The 21,702-nt window shown below is 51.9% G+C and overlaps 1 protein-coding gene across 1 annotated transcript; it reads left to right on the top strand.

Annotated features, from left to right (window-relative positions):
• The first annotated feature begins 3,781 nt into the window (after positions 1-3,781).
• On the top strand, positions 3,782-14,178 carry LOC134546180 (sialidase-like). Its single transcript, XM_063388769.1, has 7 exons — positions 3,782-3,997; positions 4,790-5,098; positions 5,183-5,593; positions 5,666-5,939; positions 9,775-9,900; positions 13,848-14,009; positions 14,111-14,178. The coding sequence occupies exons 1-7, from the start codon at positions 3,782-3,784 to the stop codon at positions 14,176-14,178; spliced, it is 1,566 nt and encodes a 521-aa protein (XP_063244839.1).
• The last annotated feature ends 7,524 nt before the right edge of the window (positions 14,179-21,702 follow it).

Below are 21,702 nucleotides of genomic sequence, written 5' to 3'. Positions count from 1 at the left end.
GGCCGGCTGGGAAGTGCAGCGATGTTGCCAAGTTGGGACGCAGCGCCGCACCAGTAGCGTTCTCGGCAGGCGGTGGCGGCGGCGTCGGGGGCGGCGTAATCGGTTGCAGTGGCTTTGGGAGTATACTCGTCTCAGGCAGAGACATTGTGAGGAGCGTGTCGGCGTCCGCACAGTGAAACCACTCGGCTTTCGTGGTTGTCTGGCCCCCAGGAGTTGTGGATGTGTGAACTTCCGGGGCCGGCGTCGTGTCGATTGCGGCCCCACCTGTACACTGCTTCTTTCGTCAACGTTCACACCTCAATCCAAACACCTCCGCCTCTTCTCGAGCGATCGGATGTAAACACTTATTGTGCCATAAACTCTCGCACGTCCAGCAGAACCACCCGTCAGATGTCCCGCCGGGGCATGATGGCACACCGCACACCATCATGCCATGCGTCCGGTACTCGTAACAATATCCACACTCATACTCTGAGTAGTGTAAGCAACTCTCGGCTGGCTCTGGGAATCCCGCATCGGCCCAGGACTCATATGATTCCTGGAAGTCGTTCCTTTTGATAACGACTTGCAGCCTGTCACGCGGTCGCGGCAGACTGATACGAGCGACTGATCAGGACGTCGATGACAGGGCGCGAGTCAGTATCCCGTGCTCGCACGCCTCCTGAGCCGCGGAAGCCCGGTGATGCGTGCGTGGCTGTGCGCGGCTGTCTCTCGGTGACGTGACTCTGCGCCGAGCAGCTGTCCCGCGGTTGCGGCGCGCCGTTCCCGCGGTGCCGAGTCGTAACCGATCGCGGTGAAACGCCGTGTAACCGATCCCGGACGTATCTCGCGGTGCCGACGTTATCGCGTCGCGGCGAAACCGATCCTCTTGTCTCCCGTTGCTATCTCGCCGCTCCGTCTCCCTTCGCTATCTCGCGGCGCCGTATCCCATGACCTGGCGCGCCGGCTTCCGTTGTCGCCCTGGCGTGAGACTGTCGTGTCGGAGTTATGAAATTATATTTAAAATTTTTAAAATACAAATGTTCCTTGTAGACAGCTATTGTATTGATACAATTTTTATATGTTTACCAATTCTCACCATTAAATCATAAATTTTATTAAACAAATGAAGGTATTAAAATTTTTATTTTTGCAATGCCCTATATGAGTCTGGAGGTTTTTTATAGAATTATGAGGCCTTTTTCTATTTAATACAGTATATCAACATATTACGTCTCTTAAAAATTTAACAGGAACATGAACCTGACGCCGACCGCCGGTGCTCCCTCTGGTTCGCACAGGCCGTTATGTCACAACAACACTTACTCTTAAGTGCGCCGAACACGCCCGAGCGTGATGTCCGCCGAGTGTGTGAAAGTGCGCCGCGACGAACACCAAAGCGACGTCAGCGCCCGGCCGGGTGTGGCAATGCGCCTAATTCATTATATAATTATTCTGTCAAATTAAAACAACTAAATTAATAACAATTTAAAAGAGGATTCATGTAAGGGAAATTATGTCTAATTGTCTTATAAGCATATATTGTGTAACTTGTCTTTAAGTCCAAAACTGGCCGGGTCGGTTTTCCCGCGCTCCACGAATTTAGGCGCGAGGCCGCAGGGCGGTCTCGAACTAAGTTACCGTCGGGAGCTCGAAGGGGTCGGGCGCTCCGCGAACGTCGGGCCATCAACTTTCGCGCTTCATCTCCATATCAGCAATAGTGTAAGTCTTTTAAAATCCTTTAACTTGCTCGGCGCCGACCCCACCTCAGTCACACGATATTTCGTGCGACTCGTAACTTATTAATTTTTATCCTGACAGGGAATTTTCACATGTTCTACGTAATATCATGTCCAGTTTAAGGACAGCGTATAGTGTTACGCAGTTTTCGGCTTCATAGCCAGTTAATCGTAATTACCGTAGGCTTTTTGTAACGAGTGTTGTATGCTACTGACTAACTTTCGCTTTTTTAATTATCATCATTCTAAACGTGTAATTTGTAATGTGTATTTTAACTAAATAACTTTCATTTCCAAGAGACTTTTACGTGTACGTCTCCAGCTGGCGTGTCCACGTAATTTTAGAGACACTAATATTTCGTCGCAGGCTAGACTGCAAACAATCCTGAACATAGGAACTTCTCTACGTATTTACATGTCAGCCTAAGTTGTGGCAACACCAGTTTGTGACTATCTGCCAAACCTTTCATAGGGACGAGAATCAACCGTTTCAGCTTGTCGATATTACTTTGCAATCTATCTTGGTCGCGCGCGCCGTTACGTTCAGAGATACGCGTGTCACAGCGGTCCGACAATGGACGTGGCCAGTATCGGGACGAATAAGTGTATCAATACTGAATAAAGTGCAGTGTCCTGTAACTCGTTTACCATTCATTTACCAGGCGTCCTGGGTGGCCTGAACAGCCCAGGTAATTTCTGAACGAGACGCGCTCCTGCCTGCAGCCACGAGGCCGAACCCCCGTTAAAACCCCTGAGATCTTTTACAACCCTAATATTTAATTAAAAAACTAAAACAGGCAGCGGGAGTGGCGTCATTTGGCGCGCAACTAGTGTGGCTTTCGAAAACGACCTTTTGAACGTTTTTCAAAATTTAAAGTACATCAAAATTAATTTAGCACGAGTGAATTTAAGGCCGGCAAGTGGCATTTGGTTTTTGTGACAATTTTATCATTTCGGGACTATTCAATAAGGAACAATTGTATTTTAAATTTTTAATTTTATTTTTATGACTCCGACGCGACAGTCTCACGCCAAGGCGGCAGCGGAAGCCGGCACGCCAGGTCACGGGATACGGCGCCGCGAGATAGCGACGGGAGACGGAGCGGCGAGATAGCAACGGGAGACAAGAGGATCGGTTTCGCCGCGACGCTATAACGTCGGCACCGCGAGATACGGCCGGGATCGGTTACACGGCGTCTCACCGCGATCGGATACGACTTGGTACCGCGGGAACGGCGTGCCGCTACCGCGGGACAGCTGCGCGGTGCAGAGTGACGTCACAGAGAGACAGCCGCGCACGACCGCGCACGCATCACCGGGCTTCCGCGGCTCAGGAGGCGTGCGAGCACGGGACACTGACTCGGGGGTGAGGGGAGGCGGTCCTCCCTACCTGCTCACGCCTTGTCATCGACGTCCTGATCCGTCTGTCGTATCAGTATGCCACGACCGCGTGAAAGAGGCCGCACGTCATTATCAAAATGAACGACTTCCAGGAAGCATATGCGTACTGGGTCGACGTGGGCTTCCCAGAGCCAGCCGAGAGTTGCTTACACTACTCAGAGTATGAGTGTGGATATTGTTACGAGTACCGGACGCATGGCATGACGGTGTGCGGTGTGCCATCATGCCCCGGCGGGACATCTGACGGGTGGTTCTGCTGGACGTGCGAGAGTTTATGGCACAATAAGTGTTTACATCCGATCGCTCGAGAAGAGGCGGAGGTGTTTGGATTGAGGTGTGAACGTTGCCCAAAGAAGCAGTGTACAGGCGGGGCCGCAATCGTCACGACGCCGGCCCCGGAAGTTCACACATCCACAACTCCTGGGGGCCAGACAACCACGAAAGCCGAGTGGTTACACTGTGCGGACGCCGACATGCTCCTCACAATGTCTCTGCCTGAGACGAGTATACTCCCAATGCCACTGCAACCGATTACGCCGCCCCCGACGCCGCCGCCACCGCCTGCCGAGAACGCTACTGGTGCGGCGCTGCGTCCCAACTTGGCAACATCGCTGCACTTCCCAGCCGGCCAACAGGCTGCAGAGGCAGTTACACAACATGCCATGACCATCACGCTGCCCCCTATGCCGCCGTCACCGCCTGCCGAGAATGCTTCTGATGCGGCACTGCGTCCCAACTTGGCAACATCGCTGCACTTCCCAGCCGGCCAACAGGCCGCAGAGGCAGTTACACAACATGCCATGACCATCATGCTGCCCCCTACGCCGCCGTCACCGCCTTCCGAGAACGCTACTGGTGCGGCGCTTCGTCCCAACTTGGCAACATCGCTGCACTTCCCAGCCGGCCAATAGGCCGCAGAGGCAGTTACACAACATTCCATGACCATCACGCCGCCCCTGACGCCGCCGTCACCGCCTGCCGAGAACGCTACTGGTGCGAGGCTGCGTCCCAACTTGGCAACATCACTGCACTTCCCAGCCAGCCAACAGGCCGCAGAGGCAGTTACACAACATGCCATTACCATCACGCCGACCCTGACGCCGCCGCCCCCGCCTGCCGAGAACGCTACTGGTGCGGTGCTGCGTCTCAACTGGGCCACATCGCCGCACATCACAGACGGCCAACAGGCCGCCGATGCAGTCAAAAACCATGCTATGAACATCACGCCGCCTTTGACGCCGCCGCCACCGCGTGCCGAGAACGCTACTGTTGCGGCGCTGCGTCTTAGCCTGGCAACATCGCCGCTCTTCCCAGCAGGCCAACATGCCGCCGAAGCAGTCAAAAACCCTGCTATGACCATCACACCGCCTCCGACGCCGCCGCCACCGCCACCGCCTGCCGAGAACGCTACTGGTGCGGCGCTGCGTCTCAACTTGGCAACTTCGACGCACTTCCCAGCCGGCCAACAGGCCGCCGAGGCAGTTTTGCACCATGCTATGATCAACACGCCGCCCCCGACACCGCCGCCCCCAACTGCCGTGAAGGCACCCGGGGGATTGACGCGGTGCAAACCTGCCGTGATGACACATCCGCCAGAGGACAAAACGACCACTGAGGCGACAACGACAGAGGATCACCCGGAGTAACTACTCCAATGGCGCCGCCCACAGTCGCAGAGAAAGCGGCTGGCGCAGGGCGGTGACGCAAAACGACGATTTTGCGGCACTCTCCGGGGGATCAGCCACCTGTCGAGCCATTCACAGTCGGCCCGACGCCACCTCACGCACGTCAACAAGGGCGTGCCACCACCGCACGCCACGCACGTCAAAAAGAGGGTGCCGCCACCGCACATCACGCACGTCAACAAGGGTGTGCCGCCACCGCACGTCACACACGTCAATCAGAGCGTGCCGCCACCGCATGTCACGCACGTCAACCAGAGCGTGCCGCCACCGCACGTCACGCACATCAACAAGGGCGTGCTTCCACCGCACGTCACGCACGTCAACAAGGGCGTGCCGCCACCGCACGTCACGCACAGCAACAAGGGCGTGCCGCCACAGCACGTCACGCACGTCAACAAGGGAGTGCCACTCATGTCAGCCACGCACGTCAAGGGTGCGCCACTCACGCCAGCCACGCACGTCACTAAGGGCGTGCCACTCACGCCAGCCACGCACGTCACCAAGGGTGTGCCACTCACGCCAGCCACGCACGTCGCCAAGGGCGTGCCACTCATGCCAGCCACGCACGTCAAGGGCGCGCCAATCACGCCAGCCACGCACGTCGCCAAGGGTGTGCCACTCACGCCAGCCACGCACGCCACCAAGGGCGTGCCACTCACGCCAGCCACGCACGTCGCCAAGGGTGTGCCACTCACACCAGCCGCGCACGTCACCAAGGGCGTGCCACTCACGCCAGCCATGCACGTCGCCAAGGGCGTGCCAATCATGCCAGCCGCGCACATCACCAAGGTTGTGCCACTCACGCCAGCCGCGCACGTCACCAAGGGCGTGCCACTCACGCCAGCCGCGCACGTCACCAAGGGCGTGCCACTTCCGCCGCCGCGCCTGCCACTGAGGGTGCGCCACTGCCGCCCGCCACACGCGCCGCTGAAGGCGCCACACCAACTCCGCATTGCCACGCGTGCCACTTTGGGCACGCCGCCTTCTGCTGAATGTGCCGCGACGCTGCCGCCGCCGCCCACCACGGCCGCCACCATGGCGACAGGTGCGGCCCACAAAGGCACCACGACGCCGTCGCCCACCTCGGCCACAGGAGCGACCCACGCTCACACCACGACGCCGCCGGACACACCAGGTTAGTGCTTAGTCCGCCAACCAGTGTACCACTTCCATGCGAGTGAGGAGTAGTGTTGTTGAGCATAACGGCCTCGTTGGAGGGGGGGCATTTGACGCCGACCGCCGGTGCTCCCTCTGGTTCGCACAGGCCGTTATGTCAAAACAACACTTACTCTTAAGTGCGCCGAAAACGCCCGAGCGTGATGTCCGCCGAGTGTGTGAAAGTGCGCCGCGACTAACATCAAAGCTTTGTCAGCGCCCAGCCAGGTGTGGCAATGCGCCTAATTCATTATATAATTATTCTGTCAAATTAAAACAACTAAATTAATAACAATTTAAAAGAGGATTCATGTAAGGGAAATTATGTCTAATTGTCTTATAAGCATATATTGTGTAACTTGTCTTTAAGTCCAAAACTGGCCGGGTCATTTTTCCCGCGCTCCACGCGTTTAGGCGCGAGGCCGCAGGGCGGTCTCGAACTCAGTTACCGTCAGGAGCTCGAAGGGGTCGGGCGCTCCGCGAATGACGGGCCATCAACTTTCGCGTTTCATCTCCATATCAGCAATAGTGTAAGTCTTTTAAAATCCTTTAACTTGCTCGGCGCCGACCCCACCTCAGTCGCACGATATTTCGTGCGACTCGTAACTTATTAATTTTTATCCTGACAGGGAATTTTCACATGTTCTACATAATATCATGTCCAGTTTAAGGACAGCGTATAGTGTTACGCAGTTTTCGGCTTCATAGCCAGTTAATCGTTATTACCGTAGGTTTTTTGTAACGAGTGTTGAATGCTACTAACTGTCGCCTTTTAATTATCATCATTCTAAACGTGTAATTTGTAACATGTGTTTTAACTAAATAACTATTATTTCCAAGAGACTTTTACGTGTACGTCTCCAGCTGGCATATCCACGTAATTTTAGAGACATTAATATTTCGTCGCAGGCTAGACTGCAAACAATCCTGAACATAGGAACTTCTCTACGTATTTACATGTCAGCCTAAGTTGTGGCAACACCAGATCCGTGACTATCTGCCAAACCTTTCATAGGGACGAGAATCCACCGTTTCAGCTTGTCGATATTACTTTGCAATCTATCTTGGTCGCGCGCGCCGTTACGTTCAGAGATACGCGTGTCACAGTGGTCCGACAACGGACGCGGCCAGTATCGGGACGAATAAGTGTATCAATACTGAATAAAGTGCAGTGTCCTGTAACACGTTTACCATTCATTTACCAGGCGTCCTGGGTGGCCTGAACAGCCCAGGTTATTTCCGAACCGAGACGCGCTCCTGCCTGCAGCCACGAGGCCGAACCCCCGTTAAAACCCCTGAGATCTTTTACAATGCTAATATTTAATTAAAAAACTAAAACAGGCAGCGGGAGTGGCGTCAAAGTCACACAAAGGCAATGTTTGATTTTTAACTGCCTTAGATATATTTACAAAGTTTGTTGATAGCTTTCATTAAGAAAGCCCTTTCTAACAAATGTGGAAGTTTTTTGGTGCTCCTGTATTTGTGGTCTCAGATAATGCGAGATACTTCCAGTCTGCCGCCTGTCTTCCCATCTTCAACACCCCCTACTTCCCAAAGGGAAACATGGTGGAGTGATTCAACCAGAATTTTAAGGCATGCTTGACCATCTTTTTCAACAGGGACACATAATGTGGGACAAGGACTTGGACTTCATAAACCTGGGCTTAAATGCCAAGTATGGCTCCATTGTTTTCCCGCCAAGCGTCTCCTTCTGGGGTAGATACTTCACCCACCCCCTTTTGAACGAGTGGGGACATATTTTCTCCCAGAGGATGAGGCCTCCCGCAAGGCTCTGTTCAGGGAAGTGGTCAGAAACTTAAGGTAGGCTCAAGTTGATGTGGCCAAACTCATGATAGTATATGCATGGAGCATGACTTCCGCACTGGTGATATGGTGTTATGTAAAAATGTAACTTTGCTTTCTGCTTAGATAACATTGGAAGTAAGTTTTTGCTGGTACACCCTGAGCATGGCAAGATCTACTACAAGATTCATGGGAGCGAGATTAAAAAACTGTATGAGTTAGGAGATTTAGTTGTTTTGATACGTGCTCTTTGGTCAGACTCTTCTCTTGTTTACCTTCAAACCCCCTTGATGGTTGTGTGATACATAAAATTCCAAAGTTACTTTTGGATTTTTTTTACTATCGTGTCTTACATGCCTTGTTACCTGTTTCATGTTACACTCTCGGTCAGGTAAAGAAACTGACGCAGTCATCATGCCCTCCTAGGCTAGAGGCCGTTCCTGCCCATCGCAGTGTACCTGAGGGGGCACGCCTCTGTCCCCCCCCCCCCCCCCCCCCAGCCAGTGCAGTGCAGTGTTCACCGTAAGAATGCACTCGAGTGCGCCTTATAGTGTTCATGTTAAAGACCGCCCAAAGACGGACACTATTGTATATGTGTAAATATTGCATTGTTAATAGTGTTATGTTTATTAGGGTTCTTTTGTAGCGATGTAGAGGCCGCACCTGGGCCGTGGCGAGCGCGCGGAATCGTTCGTACCGACTTCACCTCCTCCACCTCTCCCCCTCGCGCGGCGCAGGGCGCGCGCGGGGCGAAAGCGAGTAGTTGCCGCTTGGCAGCCACGGAGTGCGGACCTGCGTCTCCGCGCTCCGCGAGTTTCCGCGTCCGCGACCACGTGCGGACTTGCGTTTTCGACCAGTATCGTTCGTGAGTCTTACGTAATTCGTCGAACTACGTTTAGGTCGGGAGTTTTCGGTTGTTTAACGTTTTTACAGTACGACGGGAAGCGGGCGTTACCGTTACCGCGGGACAGGTGCGGTTAGAGCAAAGGTGGACCAGCCGCAATAAACCAGCGTACGAACAATTAGCGAACTATACCTAATTTCAACCTGGTTTCCACCTTTCTCAATCATTCCGAACCTTTTCTACTCAATTTCAAGTCCCGGACATGACAGGCCTGAACCCCTCCCTAATTGCTGGATTAGCCGGGCAATTTACATTGATCCACATTCCTGACTTTATTCGGGGATCGAGAAGGGGCTGAGAGCCCTGGGGACGTCATAAGGCGCCCAACTAGAGTGACCACTGTTCATTACGAACAGGACGCGAGACGCCGAACACTGACTTTTTTTTCCACGCGGCAACAGGAGTTGGTGCGCGCCACGGCGGCGCGACAGGAAGCAGCTGCATCTGCGCGTCGTGGAAACGACGCGAACCAGAGACGGTGGCACGTCGGCTTCCGGCTGCGCGCGATAATGCGGCGAGTCGAGCGTGGGTTATGTTACCGATCGGCGGGGAATACGAGCGCGACCGATAACCATAACAGGAAGACAAGTAATGCGAGTTACAGAGGATCTGATAACATTGGACACAATACAATACGCCGCACGGGATACGATAATGAGCGACAGTGGAGAGACAGTGCGATACGATGCGCAGGACACAGCAACCAGTGACGTTGGCAGGGCAGTGACTTATGCTGCACGGGACACGTTCACCAGTGACGTAGGCGTTAGAGTGAAAGACGTTGCACGGGACACGTCGACGAGTAACGTTCGCGAGGCAGTGACAAACGCTGCGCAGGACACGGCAACTAGTGACATTGGCGAGGCAGTGACATACGCTGTACGGGGATTGTTCACCAGTGACGTAGGCGTTAGAGTGAAAGACATTGCGCAGGACATGGCGATGAGTGACGTTCGCGAGGTGGTGTCATACGCTGCGCAAGACACGGCGATGAGTAACGTTCACGAGGCAGTGTCATTCGCTGCGCAGGACACAGCAACCAGTGACGTTGGCGAGGCAGTGACATACGCTGCGTGGGACACGGCGATGAGTGATGTTCGCGGGGCAGTGTCATATGCTGCTTGGGGCACGCTCACCAGTGACATTGGCAGCGTGGGGAAACACGTTGTACGGGACACGATAAAGAGTGATGTTTGCGAGGCAGTGACATATGCTGCACGGGGCACGCTCACGGGTACATTGGCAGCATGGGGAAATGCGTTGTACGGGACACAATAAAGAGTGACGTTGGCGAGGCAGTGACATATGCTGTGCAGGACACGGCGATGAGTGACGTTCGCGGGGCAGTGTCATACGCTGTGCGGGGCACGCTCACGAGTGACATTGGCAGTTGAGGCCGGACCCCATCAGAGTCCCAACTCCCACTGCAAGCACAAAATCCCTGTTACTTCCCACAAGGTAAATACTTGCCCAGATGGGGCCTAACCTGCATATTAAAATTTCAAAATCAAAGTGAACATCAAAACCTATGCTGAAAAATGTAAGGTGGCAAAAACATTGACCGAACACATCAAATATATTTTCAAGGTTTATTGTTAATCTTAATATCTCACAAATAGTACAAAAATAGTTAGATCTCATAAATATATCACAAATGTTTTATAATTGACTAGAGATATCTCATAAATATTACAAGAATAGTTAGATCTCATAAATAACAAATATTTTATAATTTATACACAATAAATATTCCTGACTTTAATACTTTCTTTGGTTTCAAAATTCTAGGCTAGAAGAGTACATTTAAATGCTTAGGGCCGATATTATGACCTCCGGCTAAATCCTCAGGTTAGCTAGCCTCCAGGTAAGGCTAGCCTCCGGTTAACGAACGAGGGGTGTATTATGACCCATACTTAGGGCCGGTTGCACCAATAACTGTTCGGATCCGAGATCGTAAGATCTTTGTTTCAGCGTGATCTCAAGTCGAATCTGAGATCCAGTGTATATGTGTTGCACCAAAGTGAACTTACGAGTTCAGACATTCGATCTCACGATCTAAGTTTAGGTTGGTAAAGATCGATTGTAAAATGAAAGCAAGTTTTCTATTGGCTACTGAATTACGTCTAGTCACAGAGAATTTTCTTTAGCATGTTTGAAGTTCTTGCTGTAAATGTTGGCATATTGATATTTACATACAAGCCTATTTGTTTATTGATTACAAACTTGTGGTCGGTTGCGAGTTTACTGGGGAACACGCGGGTACACATGACGATGGAAAAGAAAATTTCAGTACCTAAAAAAAGTTTTTTCTCTGAAAAAGAAAAAATCATGTTTGTCGATTTGGTGCAAGAAAGACTGGATATTTTAGAGTGTAAGAGAACTGATGGCGTGTTTTGTAAGCAGAAGGAAGAAGCTTGGCAAGAATTGGCATCATATTTTAAATAACATTATGATGACAATTACCGTACTTCGGGCATACTTAAAAATATATCGGCCTAAATTTCCTGTAAACTATTGTAGCCCATTAAAATACCAATTTTAAACAAACCATTATCTATGCGAACACGACTACAAAACACAACAAACCAACGAAAAATACACAAGATCTCGGATCCAACTGCTCTGAACCATCAATTTCGGTGGTTCAAACAGAGGTTCACCTCAAACCTCTGTCAGAAGGTGAACTCGAATGGTGCAATCCGTTTGTGTGACGATCCTGGTTCATTAACTCGTATGATCTCAGATCGACTAGCGAACTTCAATGGTGCAACCGGCCCTTAGCCTGCGGTTGGCTAACCGGAACCTGACGAAGCGTGTGGTGTAATAATGGGTGTGTTGGTAATGAAATAAAACAGAATTTGGTAACGTTTGTTGCAAGACAGTTATTTTTTCTGGTAAAATGTTTGTCAGCTGTTTGTTTGTATTGTGATTCGGAATGTTTACAGCTGCAGTAAAGAAATATGCCGCGAACTTTATCTTGCAACAGATATAATTAAATTAACCAAAAACTACTTTGACGTCAAACCTGCTTTGTATTAAACCATAAAATTACAATTTACGATTCAAAACCGTGTGTTTTCAACTTTACTCTTGTATTGAAACTCATGATTTTGTTAGGTTATATATTAAGCCAAAACTAACGAAGTAATTCTATACCAACAAATAAATAGGGGATGACATTTTTGCTAGAGAACACTTATTTCTTTCATAAATTTATTTCATAATCAAATAATATAGACCCCGTTTCGGGAAAATACTTGTCGATTTTCATTTCACTGGTGTAGGTTTCATTTTTGTACTAATAGTTTCGTATCACGTATCCAAATTAATCCGATCCTGATGGAATTAGTTTGTGGTATAGGATGCTTGCTGTTTTAATTTAGTAGGTCGAGAGATCCTAGATATATTCACTGGGAAATTAATTATGATTGTAAAATGTATACGAAAAAAAATATATTTTTACAAGACCTGACATAATTTGTTTGCATCGTGATATGTTAGGTATTTTGTGTTGTGTACAGAATTTTTCAACATTCTAAATTAAAACAGCAAGTATAATGTAAAACAAGACCAACATATAAAGGGTCATGCCGATAGGATCAAGGGATAAACTTGGATACGGTAAACAGAATAATTCCAGTGCTGTTTTCGTTTTGCACTTGCGTGGCAGGTAGATAATAAGTACCTAATGGTTTGTAAGATAGGGAAGGGATAATTGGGTAACATTTATTTTCACATTCAATTGTATTCATTGAATTATAACCACGTCTGAAGTCGTATGAAATGCATTTCATTCCCGGCATATGTCCACTGTATAACGAACAAAAATTCACAGATACAACTTCCACGAAAACACACATTTTATAGGTACCTACCGGTAATAATAACCCTCGTTTTGCAATTTTAAAATTCACTTATATACACATATTCTTAAGTTTATATACATAGCATACGTTTATGTACTTCATGATCAATTAAAGTCAAATAATAATACACGACTCGACGAGAATAGAAAAGCGTGACTACACTTTCATGCCATGTAATTTTTAATAAAACTTTGACGAATGCGAAGCATTTTACATTTAGTAATAAATTATTCCATGGCATCCTGCAAATATTCAATAGAATTCCTCAAATAGTCATCATCACTAACAACAACTAACCTCGCCTGATACATCGCCATTTTATTTTCTGTTGCTTAGCCTCCGGTTAAGCAGCTAGCGGTCGGTTCATCCACCCGCTAGGTTAGCCGGGACTTTAACTGGAAGGTAGACGTTAACAGGGAGTCATAAAACCGAAATAAGAGCTAGCCTGAGGTTAAATTTTAGCCGGAACTTTAGCCGGAGGTCATAAAACCGGCCCTTAATGACTTTAAACCAAAAATAAACAAACCATTAATCAACTCGCAAGGAAAAGGTCTTTGGAGAGCTAAAATCAATTAATTATTGAAAGCAATATGGCCGCCAACAACAGCAACATGCACAGGAGGTGCAACAAAATTGACCAAGTGCCAATCCACATTATGAACACATAAAGCAACACTAAGCTTAAACAGGTGCATCATATTCGCACAAAACACAAGTCCAATGGTTACTACTCAAAGTTATTTTCATCATTATCAAAACTTTAAACTCTACTGGCCATATCATAACAAATAATTACAACACCCATACTTAGCTCTCCAAATACCTTGCCTTCTGTCAATCTCTCTCTCTCTCTCTAATGCCTCATGATGATGTTCGTGATGGTCCTGCTGCTCCATGCCTAACTGATCAAAATCCCGGGCTTATATACCCATTTCTCACCCCCCCCCCCTTTTCCCTCCTATAGCCCCTCTTATTTCTCGGGATTAATAGAGATAATTTTCGAATGTTCTAGAAAGATCTTCATAACAGTTCACATAATCGATAAACAACCAATTTACCGGGAATTTGTCTTCTTCTTGCTAAATTCGGAGTTGGTAACACTGAATTCGATGTTGTGTAGGAATGAAGTCTCCACTTTGTCTATGGTATTTTGTTGAAAGTGCACTGTCTTCTGCCGCACACAGCCGTAGCTTATCTATGAGTCGTGACGTCACAAGAGGTCAATTTATTCCCACATGTCAACATAGAAGGTAAGCTTCTTCATGTCCTTGAATGTTTTGGTGGTGGAAATTTAATTTTAACGTCTTGTGACCAGACACGGTCACATCCTCCTCCCCTGAAACTTCACTGCAGGAGGGCATCGTCTTCCAGGTGATGAAAAGTCTTGGGATGGCCAGTCACAAGTCAGATCTTCACCTGTCAGTTTCCACAGATCTAGAAGCCGAAGTATTCAAGGAAGCGGACGAAGAACCTGCTGGTGGGCGAGCTGCCATCATAGCTGATGTAACTGAGACGAACTGGTGGGTGATGTTGTAGCGGGGGAGCGGCATGATTCTGCTGTTGGATTCTGAACTGTAGATGGTCTTGAAGAAAATGAAGTTCTCGAAGTTCTCATGCAGCAGTCGGTGTACTCGGTGTCGAAGTAATCCCAGAAACAGAGGGAGCAAGAGGAGTAAAAGGAGAGACCTATGTAATTCAACCCCTTCCCAAAAAAACAGAGAGAGAGAGAGAGAGAGAGACCTCCAAGACACTAATTCTCATGTTAAAAACAAACTCATCTTACAACCTACAAACTATATCACAGATCAAAACTTGACTAGACAACATATGTCAAATATTTCATACCAAAACACATCATTAGTAAGCGTATAAATTCTTAAAAGGAGCATGGTGATTTTGAACACATCATATTCAAGAATCATAATATTAACAAAGATCAACAATAATATTTTGCTTAACTAGGTTACATTCTCACATATAACAACAGGATACTCTTAGATAAAAAGACTTGATCTCGAGAGAGAGAGAGAGAGAGAGATCACATTACATTCTACATACATAATTCAAACCTTGCGGCCTTTTCTTAATCGGACAATAACACTGAATGTGCCCGTCTTTACCACACAAAAAACATTTAATTTGCTTCTTTTCCTCAATCCTATTCGAACCATTCCCATTTTCGGGTCTCACATTATCCACTGCCTGAACCTCTGCCTGGGAGCTCGACTCTTTAGAAATGTTAGTTTGCTTAAGATTAAAAACTTTCCCTTTTTCGGTTTTAACCTGCTTAGAATTTTGAAGCCGAAAACAGTTCTCAGTGATATGGTTAGTTCTATGGCAAAATTCACACTTCTGAAGTGTTAAGACCTTAGGTTTTGGAGCAATACTCAAACTACTGTCAGCAAGAGTTAATTCTACTTGGGTGACCAATATAAGCAACTCAGACAATGTGGCTGGTTTCTTAGAGAAAACGAAGAAACGACTGTAAGCTGGGGCCAGATTATGAAATACCAATTCAACAAAATAACTTTCTTCACAGGGAAAACCTAACACTTCCACCAGCAGGTACTTCGTCCGCTTCCTTGAATACTTCGGCTTCTAGATCTGTGGAAACTGACAGGTGAAGATCTGACTTGTGACTGGCCATCCCAAGACTTTTCATCACCTGGAAGACGATGCCCTCCTGCAGTGAAGTTTCAGGGGAGGAGGATGTGACCGTGTCTGGTCACAAGACGTTAAAATTAAATTTCCACCACCAAAACATTCAAGGACATGAAGAAGCTTACCTTCTATGTTGACATGTTCTAGAAAGATCTTCATACCAGTTCACATAATCGATAAACAACCAATTTCCGGGATTTATTCTTCTTCTTGCTAAATTCGGAGTTGGTAACACTGAATTCGATGTTGTGTAGGAATGAAGTCTCCACTTTGTCTATGGTATTTTGTTGAAAGTGCACTGTCTTCTGCCGCACACAGCCGTAGCTTATCTATGAGTCGTGACGTCACAAGAGGTCAATTTATTCCCACATGTCAACATAGAAGGTAAGCTTCTTCATGTCCTTGAATGTTTTGGTGGTGGAAATTTAATTTTAACGTCTTGTGACCAGACACGGTCACACAGTGCAGGGAAATGCTTGGTGCGGGACACGATAAAGAGTGATGTTGGAGAGGCAGTGACATGCTCTGCGCAGGGCACATTCACCAGTGACATAGGCGGTAGAGTGAGAGATGTCGCGCGGGACACGGCGATGAGTGACATTCGCGAGGCATTGACATACGCTGTGCGGGACACGTTCACTAATGATGTAGGCGTTAGAGTGAAAGACTTCGCAGTTTGGGACATGGTGATGAGTGATGTAGGCAAGGCAGTGACATACCATACGCAGGGAACATTCACGAGTGATGTTGGCAGCGCGGGGAAATGTGTCGTGCGGGACATGACAAAGAGTGACGTTGGCGAGGCAGTGACATACGCTGCGTGGAACACTGCGATAAGTGACGTTCGCGGAACAGTTCCATATGATGCACGGGACATGTTTATAAGTGACAATGGCAATGCAGCAAGGAACGCGGTGCGGGGCACAATGAAGGACATCGGTGATGGCAAGGAGGACGGTGACGTAGTAAACACGTGGAAGGGAGTGGGCGGCTCCACAGGACGCAATCACGTAGGGGCCTTGGCGGGGCACTGTCATGAGTGTGGCCGCAGGGAAAGGCGCATCGATGGTGAGGTGACAGAGATTCAGTATGTGAGTGCGCCACTCACTTTGCCGACATTTTCGGGTCACGACAATGAGGATGCACAGGGGTTTGTGCAGGAGTGCGAACATCTCCTGGAACTATACAAGATGCAACCGGCCGAATGGACTTAACGGGCAAGCGGACAGCTCCGTGAAGACGCAAGGGACTGGTGGTCCATGGCGGGAAGTTATAGCACATGATGGGGCGACTTTGTACGTCAGATTGGGGCCCATTATGACAACGACCAGGTGCGCGCGAGGTGCCAGAGGGATTTCTACTGCCGGCCACAAAGGACAGAGGAGGGGGCGGAGCGCTTTGTTTTCGAGAAGCTGCGCCTTCACCGGCGGATGGCAGAAGGAAGGGACCCGCGTAAGGTGTTATCTACAGTCGTCGAGCTGATGCTACTGGAATTCCGGCCCTTCATGAGGGCGGCGGTCAGACGGAGTCCAGAAGGGTTTGTGGCCCTCGCCCGCTAAATCGAACGGGATCTACTACAGCGGAGGACAGGACCAAACTGCACACGGGCTCCAGGACCAGCGGAGGACGAGTGGACCGACCTTACTGGAAGTACCAGACGGCGACCAAGCGGTGGTGAGATTCCGCTGCAACTCCGGTTACCGACAGGTTTCCGGTCAGGGAGGAGCCCGCGCCCATCCACGGCAGTCCCGGACGGGGGACGGAAGGATGGGAGAGGACAGCGACGAACGCCCGCCGCTTTCCGTTTCTATCCAGAGGCGTATCACTGGCACCGTTTGTGTCTCACGAGGGCCGTGCTGGAGGAGGCGCGCGAATCAAACACGCTGTCGGAGGGAAACACAGAGCTGGGTGAGGTCAGACAGCTGGGTGCCGTGCCCCGACCCATCAGCTACCAGCAGAACCAGCACCCGAACTAAGTCACCTACCACATCAGGCACCGGGGGCACCGGGGGCACCAACACGGCCGGAGGAGCGGGACAGGCCGCCGTCAGCAGGGAGGTCTGCTGTTGCCACTCCCGTGCCATCGTCATCGGACCACCGGGGAAAAGACCTACCACTCCGTCGGCCTGACCCACCTAGGAAACAACGCTCTGGCGCCGGCACTGCCAACGGGGGCCCTCAGGGACTCCCTGCAGCCGGGCAACTTGGAGCCTGGGGACGAAGGGGGCCAGACGCTGGTCTACTTGGGACGAGTCGTACCAGAGGAGCCAGAGCTGCTGCGGGTACCTGTCCGCGCCGATGGCCAGGTGCTGCTAGCTCTGGTGGACATGACCACCAGCCGTTCCTACGTGGCGGCTCGCCTGGTCAACGTGGAGGCGGTGGTACCACATCAGGAGCAAGTGCGGCTAGCCACCCGGGACGCCACCACAACAGCGAGAGGCACCATCCAGGTAATGCTGAACATCATTGGGCATGTTAGTCGCATCGAGGCCTGGGTGGTCCCTGACCTGCGAGAGGAGCTGATCCTGGGGGCACCCTGGCTGCACGGGTTCGACGCCGCTGTGGAGGTGCGAGCCGGACGAATGCACTTCGGCAACCGGGGGCGCTGGATAGTGTACGGCATTCATCAGAGTCCCCCTAGCCCTCCTCAGTCGGTCACCCACCTGGAGGACCTCCGGCATAACGTCCCGGAGGAACACTTCGACGGCATCAGCCGGGCCCTGGGGTCCCAACATCAGGTATTTGTGGCAGCAGACCGGTTAAGGCGCACGAATATGACAGCACAGAATACCCATGGTGCCGTACCGCCCGCCGTTCGAGAGGGTGCTCGGGTTCGGGCCCCGGGAGCGCGAGGCAATTCAGTCCCAGGTGGACGAGATGCTGCGCAATGGGGTAATCGAGCCCAGCACCTCCCCACACAACTCAAGGGTGGTGTTGGCTACCAAAAAAGATGGAATTTTAAGTTTTTGCGTGAACTTCAAGGCAAATAACCGACTGACTATTCCCGCTCCCCCCCCCCCCCCCGCAAATCAACATTACTGACGCCTTGGCCGGGCTGGGGGACGCCAAAATCTTTTCGACCTTGGATTTGAAGTCGGGCTACTGGCAGGTGCCAGTATGCCCCGCCGACCGCCCTAAGACGGCGTTAACTGCGCCAGACGGAGGGCGGGTTCAGTTCTGCGCCATGCCTTTCGGGCTTATGGATGCCCTGGCCACTTTCCAGTCTATGATTGTGCGCGTCCTGGACGGGTACATCGGCGTCTTCGCCAGTGCCTATCTGGATGACGTCATCATATACTCTGGAACATGGGAGAACCACGCACACCACCTGGCACTGGTCCTAGAAAGACTGGCCAGAAATGGACTGACGTGCGCCCCAAATAAGTGTCACATCGGGGCTGAGGAGATCATGTTCCTGGGTCACCTGGTGATGGCAGAGGGATGCCGTCCGCGTCCCGACCAGCTGGAACTCATCGAAGGGAAGCAGGCACCAAAGACCAGAAAGCAGCTCCAAAAGCTTATGGAACTGCTGAACTGGCTGCGGTCTTTCATGCCTGACTTCGCGACCATCACGGCCCCGATGACTGACCTGTTGAGGCCAAGTTCCGGTGGACGCCCGCCGCGGACGAGGCCCTGCGCCAGGTCAATGACAGTTTCCGGAACTCTCACACGCTGTCGCGACTGACACACGAACACCCCATCTTCGTCCAGATGGATGCGAGTCAGGAGGGGATGGGTTCGGTCCTGTACCAGGTGGACGGCGACAGTGTTAGGCATGTGATCGAGTATGCCAGTGCGAAGTTTGGTCCGACTGAGAGGAGGTATCACGTGACCGAGCAGGAGTGCCTGGCGGTGGTCTGGGCACTGCAGCGCTATCGGCACCATCTGGAGAGCCGCTCGTTCACGTTGAGGACCGACAGTAAGTGCCTACGCTGGTTGGACTCCGCTCAGGGCTGGAAGTCCAAGTTCACTCGCTGGGCCATGCTGATCCAGGAGTTCTCGTTCTTGGTGGAACATGTGCCAGGACGGGAAAATCAGCTGGCCGACGAGCTGTCCAGGAATCCGGACCCTACGAGTGTGTTCCGCGACGACCAGGGCTGGGAGGAGGTGCTTCCCCCGTTTCACGATCCCATCGTCGAGAATCTGGGACCGCGGCCGTTCGATTTGTACCCGCTGCCCGGCCCCGCTACCCCCGAAACAGACACACCGCCTTAGATGTTAGTCGACCTGCTTTCGCGGGTGCGTGCGGAACAGCTCCATGACCCAAACACCCAGTCCCAGCTGACCGAGTGCGGGGAAAGAGCGATACCCGGCCACCGGAACCTCAATAGGGTGCTCCAGACCAGGGGGCCTCACAGGTCGAGCAGGTGGCAGATCCACGTGCCGCCAAGGGCCAGGCATTGGGTGCTGGAATACTTGCACGACCACACCCTGGCTGGACACCCCGGAGCAGAGCAGACGCTTCGGGAGATCCGGCGGACTTTTCACTGGCCAGGTGACGCGACAGAGGTGAGACGTTACGTCAGAGCCTGCCAGTCCCGGAGACCCGACGGCGAGGAGCAACAGGTCCCGCGACGGCCCCGGAATCCCTTCCACACTGTGGCGGTGGATATCATGGCGCCGTATCCTCGCACATCCCGCGGCTGGCGTTTTATCATGGTGGTCACGGACGTCTTCACCCGCTGGGTGGAGGCGTTCGCTGTGCCAAACGTGAAGGCCGGCACCGAGATAGCTTTGCTTGAGCGCGAGTTCTTCCCGCGATACGGGTCCTTCTGACGGACAATGGGGTGTAGTTCATGGGGAGACACTGGCGAATGTCCTGTGCGCAGTGGGGGGTGGAGCATCACACCACGCCCACCTACCACCCGCGCGCGAATCCGACTGAGAGGCGGAACCAGGACATTAGTGCTCAGCTCCGCATCAGGTTGGACGAGGACCACACCAAGTGGGACCTGCACTTGCCGACCTTGCTGTACTGCCTGCGCCGCCGGATGAACGAGGTCACGGGCCACTCTCCCGCCGAACTGGTGCAGGGCCGCAATCTCGCCCTGCCTGGGGAGGCAAATGCACTCGCCGACACGAACACAACGACCGTGGGCGAAATACGTCACGACGCCCGACGGCGCCAGGAGCTTTTCCTGGTGTGACGAACGCCACAGACAACCCAGCCTCCTGGCCGGCTTGAGCCAGGAGAGTGGGTGTACGTTCGGTGCCACCACCTGTCGTCAAGCGACAGAGGTTTTTGCGCCAGCCTGGCCCCTAAGTGGGCGGGCCCGCAGGAGGAAGTCGCCCGACTGAGTAACAAAACGTACCTCGTCCGTCGCGCTGATGGGCGCACGACGAAGGTACACAGGGACGACCTGCGACGAACAGACTCGACTGACGACGACGCGCTTCGGAACACCGTGCCTACAGATGACCCGGAGGAGAAGCCCGATCAGAGGCCGGACAGGAACAGTGGACCCCGGGGGGGGGGGGGGGTGTACAAAGTGGTGACCGGCCGCCACGCTCAAGCGATGCGGGAGAGAACGGCGACTTCTGACATATCCGACAGAGGGAGACCACAGGGTGCTAGCCTGGACGAGCTGGAGCGCCTCATGGACGCGAATCTCACCGACGACGATGACGAACAACACGAGGCGGACGTCACCATCGAGGACGTGACCGCCGACGACACCGTCCTCGGAGACCCGGCAGACCTGAGCGACCCGACGGTGACGTTTCCGGAACACAGGGTGAGGCGCCGTGGGAGGCCCGCACGCCCGTGGGAACGCCGGGTGGAGAGCGTGCTGGCAATTAGTGACGACGCGACGACCGACGGGGTGACGATGGAGCTCCTCAGCGGGGGGACCGACGTTGACCGGGCCCAACCCGATGCCCTAGACATGCCTTCCGAGGGGACGACGACGGTGATGGACGTGGGGGACAGGCCGGAGATGCGGCAGTCCACGCGTAACAGGACAGCCCCTCGCCACCTCCAGGATTACGAATGGGAGGGGCGATATAAGTACCGCGACATACGACGGAGAGACATGGGGGGACTGCGCTGCAGCGTTATGCAGCTGCTGCCACGGTTCGCCCAACCTCTGACGAACGACGAGAGTATGCCGGACCGACCCAACCGACGGGCTCGACCACGTCTGCCGGTCTGAGTCGACGTCGGTGGGCAGAACAGCCTCGCGGAGAGGGGGGCATATGACGACAGTCGTCGTGCCCTCCTAGGCTAGAGACCGTTTCTGCCCATCGCCGTGTACCTGAGGGGCCACGCCCCTGTCCCCCCCCCAGCCAGTGCAGTGGAATGTTCACCATAAGAATGCACCCGAGTACGCCTTATAGTGTTCATGCTAAAGACCGCTCAAAGACAAGACAACTATTGTATATGTGTAAATATTGCATTGTTAATAGTGTTATGTTTATTAGGGTTCTTGAAGAGCGATGTAGAGGCCGCACCTGGGCCGTGGCGAGCGCGCGGTCTCGTTCGTACCGACTTCCCCTCCTCCACCTCTCCT

Source organism: Bacillus rossius, chromosome 1 (genome assembly GCF_032445375.1).
Source record: "Bacillus rossius redtenbacheri isolate Brsri chromosome 1, Brsri_v3, whole genome shotgun sequence".
NCBI lineage: Eukaryota > Metazoa > Arthropoda > Insecta > Phasmatodea > Bacillidae > Bacillus > Bacillus rossius.
This window is presented reverse-complemented; position numbering and strand designations above follow the sequence as displayed.